Genomic DNA, 4,829 nt, shown 5'->3' with positions numbered 1-4,829 from the left:
AAGGATCTGAGTGGATTGGAAAAGTGGAGGGAGTAGGAGCAGGATTGGGCGGACTGATAGGGTGGAGGAGTGGAACTCCAGATAGGGTTGGATGGAAAGAATATGGTGTCGGAGGGAATAGGGGTAGTGTTGGAGGAGTGGAGTGGAGTGGAGTCGGACAGAGGTAGCAGGGCTAGTCCTGCTGAGATGCACTTCATGCATTGTCGGGGAAGGAGGAATGAAGCAGATGTGGAAACAGGGGGTCAGACCAGCAGTAGGGATGCTCACAGGTGGTGTTGGAGGTGCTTGGATCCAGTATATGACAGATTTGTCTTGTCTTATCATTCTAGGATATAGCTGGCTCTCCCAACACAGTTTGTTGATTGACTGGGTCACAGGCAGCATTTATTTCCAAACAATACCTCATGGAATGCCATTGACCCCTCTAACTCCACCCCCGCCTCCTCCAGTGGAAACCCCTGCCCCAGCTACACTGAGCTCCTCTGCTGATAAAACTGGCTCCCATATATCTCTAGTAAATGCTGTTGCCTTCTGCCAGGCCTGCAAGCTAGAGGGGTCAACCCAGTTCAGTATTTACCTTCGCCCCTCTGGTGTTGACCTCCGCTCTGCTACACTCTCCGCTAATCCTCCAGATCTCTCCAGTATCCCTTCAGAATACCATGAGTTTGCAGATGTTTTCGACAAAGGCAAAGCAAGCCAACTTCCTCCACACCAGCCTTATGATCTGAAGATTGACTTGGAAGAAGGAGCTGCCCCACCACTAGGCACCATCTATTCCCTTTCCCTGGTAGAGCTTGAAGCTCTCTGGAAGTTCCTTGACAAAAATATTGTAGCTGGACTGCTCCGCTCCTTGTCTTCTCCACATGGGGCTCCCATCCTGTTTGTCAAAAAGAAGGACAACTCTCTATGCCTCTGTGTGGATTTCCGAGGTCTCAACCAGATTACCAAGAAAGACCGCTATCCCCTGCCCCTCATTGCTGACCTCTTAGATTCTCCAAGCCATGCGAAAGTTTACATCAAAATTGACCTCCAGTCTGCTTATCACCTCGTCTGGGTAGCAGCCAGAGATGAGTGGAAAACTGCTTTCTGTATGTACTATGGCTCCTATGAATGGTTGGTCATGCCTGAAGGCCTTATCAACACTCCAGCGGCTTTCCAGCACTTTGTCAATAGTATCTTTGCCAATATGCTTGATATATGTGTTATTGTGTGCCTGGATGACATCCTCATCTATTTCCAAGACCTTGCATCCCACAAACAACATGTCCATGAAGTTCTCTGACAACTCTGAAAGCACCGTCTCTATGCTAAACCAGAAAAATGCGAATTCCACTCGAACTCTGTAGAATACCTTGGCTACCTCCTATCTCCAAATGGTCTTACCATGTCACCTACCAAGATCCAAGCCATCTGTGACTGGCCAGAACCCCAGAAGGTCAAGGACATTCAATCATTTCTCAGATTTGCCAGCTTCATTTTCAACTACTCGGATATTGTAGTTCCACTCACTCACCTCACTTGCAAGGATACTCCGTGGAATTTTTCTGATGAATGCTGGCAATCCTTTGAGACACTCAAGGAGGCTTTCACCACAGCTCTGGTGTTGACGCATTGGATGCCAGATGTTCCCATTGTTGTAGAACCAGATGCCTCTGACTATGCCATTGCCAGAATTCTATCCATTATCTGTCCAGACTCAGAACTTTGTCCGGTGGCATTCTACTCCAGAATGCTTACAGCTCTGGAACTCAACTACAATACCCATGACAAGGAACTCCTGGCCATCTACGAAGCTTTCCGGACCTGGTGACACTGACTAGAAGGCTCCTCCCAACCGATTGACATGGTCACAGACCACAAAAACCTTGAGTACTTTGCCACCACCAAACTCCTCTCGCACCATCAGGCACAATGGTCGGAATTCCTCCACCAATTCAATCTCATCATCCTTTTCCGTCCCAGAAAACTTGGAGCTAAACCGGACTCCCTCACTAGATGTTGGGATGTCTATCCCAAAGAGGGGATAAGGACTATGCTCAAGCTAACCCTCATAACCTCCAACCAGTGTTCACCACAGAACAGCTCGCTTCGCCCCTATGAGTGTCAACTCTAGCTACCCTGGTGCTCTGAGGAGCTGTGGTCATGGATAACGAACACCTCCGAAAAGACATTTTGACCACCCTCCCTACTGACCCCATTGCTTCCAATCATCTCCCGGAACCTTCAGACCCAAGATGGACAGTAGATGACAACAGATTCCTTCACTGTGACAACTGTATATATGTCCCACAATCCAATGATCTCCACCTCTGCATCCTCTGAAATACTCACGACCATCCCCTATCTGGACACTTTGGTCAAAACTGTATGTTGGAACTTATCCAGCATGAATACACCTAGCATGTAATACACACCTATGTCAAGGACTATGTTAAGTCCTGCACTACTTGCACCCAAGCCAAAGTCCCAAGATATAAGCCCTACAGATTGCTCAAACAACTTCCCATTCCCAGAAAACCATGGAATTCCATCTCCATGGACTTCATAGAACAACTCCCAGTCTCCTCTGGTTTCATGGCCATCCTTGTCATCATAGATTATCTGTCCAAGCAGGCAATATTTGTCCCAACACATGACACCATCACCTCTCCAGACCTCGCCTGGCTTTTCCTGCTCCACGTCTTCTCTAAACACGGAGTTCTGTCTCATGTCACCTCTGACTGAGGCACAGAATTTGTATCCCACTTCTTCTGATCCCTCGGAAAAGCACTAGACATGATACTTCACTTCACCTCCAGATACCACCCAGAGGGTGATGGCCAGACCGAGTGCGCCAACCAGACCCTAGAGCAGTATCTTTGGATCTACTGTAATTATCAACGGAATAACTGGTCTGAACTCCTTCCTTTAGTGGAGTTTGCATACAATAATGCTCCAAGCGCTACCACCGGAGTATAACCATTTTTGCCAATAAAGGATACCATCCCAACATCTCCGTATACCCAGAACGAGATCTTTCCTCCACCCATGCCCGGGATTTTGCTATAGATCTAGATGAGCTTCACCAATTCCTCCAGGAAGAAATGTCCCATGCCCAAGAACATTACCAAGGCCCCGCTGACGCCAGACAAAAGTCCACTCCGGACTTTAAGGTTGGGACCAAGTATTCATCAAAGCAAAATATTTCTGTTCCACCCGGCCTTCCAAAAAATTATTGGAAAAGAACCTAGGTCCTTTTGATATCATTTCCCATCCTGGTACCCATTCCTTCACCATCTGCCTCCCGGACTCCATGCATTCCATGCACCTGTATTCCATGTCTCACAGTTGGAACCTGCAACTCCAAACACCATCCCTAACCATATCCAGCCACCCCCACCTGCAGTTGAAGTCAACGGAGAACCAGAATATGAGATCTCCGAAATTCTAGACTTCAAACTCGACCTCCGAAGGCGACATTGCCAACTCCTGTACCTGGTATGTTGGACTGGGTATGAAGGCACGGACGAAGAAACATCCTGGCTTCTCGCCACAGAACTCGAAAATGTGTCGGAACTCGTCTCAGGCTTCCACTCTGTTTATCTGAACAAACCAGGTCCTCTCGCCAAGTTATGAATCATTCAAGCCTCGAGGGCTCGGCCCTAAAGGGGGGATACTGTCATATCCTGTACCTCTGGACACAGAACTCCAGATTCTCCCCTATAAAAGTTTGGGCTTCTGTCCTGTTCTCTGTCCAGTGCTCCATTTTCATCTCCAGACTCACACCTATCTCCTTTTAGATTATTGCTCTCTGGCTACTGGTCATACACCTTTCTGCCTTGCTTACTGATCTGTCTGTCTGCACTTCATTTTTGACTTCATTTCTTTGATCCGTTGTATACTTACTAGTAGATTTTCCATATGCTTTGGGCATAGCCTTTTACTTGCTGACTGATTACTTACATGATATCTACAGTATATAAACTCCTGTAAAACTCTGTACCTCCTCAGTTCAAATATCATCTTAGTTCCTGCTCATTCCTGTTTCTCTGGACTTGAGTCTGATCTCTTGTCCACCTCCGAGTCTTGGGGTTTGTTCCTTAAGACTATATCTCCAGCTCTACCTTAGGGTAGTCTATCTTTGTTCCATTTCTACTCCGGACTTGTCCAAAGTAGCCTTACTCTATTTGCTCCTAGCCTTCCAGAGTTCCACCAAACTCCCCTTGTGTCTGACCTCCGGACTTACCTGGACTTCTATCAGACTTCCCTTCTACCTCTTGGAAATTAAGGGCATGTACTTGGGTAAGGGGCGCAGTGCACGAGCTGAAGCCAAGCCCTTTGAGTTACTCTTCCCTTGAGCATGACCTTAACATCGCCCCTTTTCAAACACCTCCTGCATGATGTGTTAAAGCTCAGTGAAGTTGCTTCATACACATGGGTAGGAGAATTCAAGTTACTCAAGCACTCATGTTCTGAAATACTCCACAAACCTTGGGCGGTGAAACACTTCAGGATTGTATGGGCACATGAAGAAATCCATAGGCTCAGTATTGAGATCAGCCATCTTCAGGAATGGGTGGATACTGAAGACGCACATATACTTGAAGTCTCAACTGCGCTGGCAATGAGCAACTGTACTGTTAGGTACCGTGCTGGCTCAAGAGGCAGAGGGGTCGGGGCTTGGCTTCAGCTCTTGCACTGCGCCCTTAGCCGAAGTATGTGCCCCGAATTTGGAGCTGGGTCCGACATTGTCCGACAGGTAGGACGGGTGGACCACTTGGGTCCACTTTGGGGGTTGGGGAGTAAGAGCTGCTAGCGGCGGACCAACTAGGAGCGGAGCGGAGAAGGCG

The 4,829-nt window shown here is 47.9% G+C and overlaps 1 protein-coding gene across 1 annotated transcript; it reads left to right on the top strand.

Annotated features, from left to right (window-relative positions):
- Window positions 1-4,381: 4,381 nt before the first annotated feature.
- EDB91DRAFT_1013669 (uncharacterized protein) lies at window positions 4,382-4,582 on the top strand (the record flags this gene model as incomplete). Its single annotated transcript, XM_041312458.1, has 1 exon — window positions 4,382-4,582. A coding segment is annotated over one exon (201 nt), but the record flags the coding sequence as incomplete, so codon positions are not given.
- Window positions 4,583-4,829: the final 247 nt, after the last annotated feature.

Source organism: Suillus paluster, assembly GCF_016628075.1.
Source record: "Suillus paluster strain FC165 chromosome Unknown EDB91scaffold_106, whole genome shotgun sequence".
Classification (NCBI taxonomy): domain Eukaryota; kingdom Fungi; phylum Basidiomycota; class Agaricomycetes; order Boletales; family Suillaceae; genus Suillus; species Suillus paluster.
This window is presented reverse-complemented; position numbering and strand designations above follow the sequence as displayed.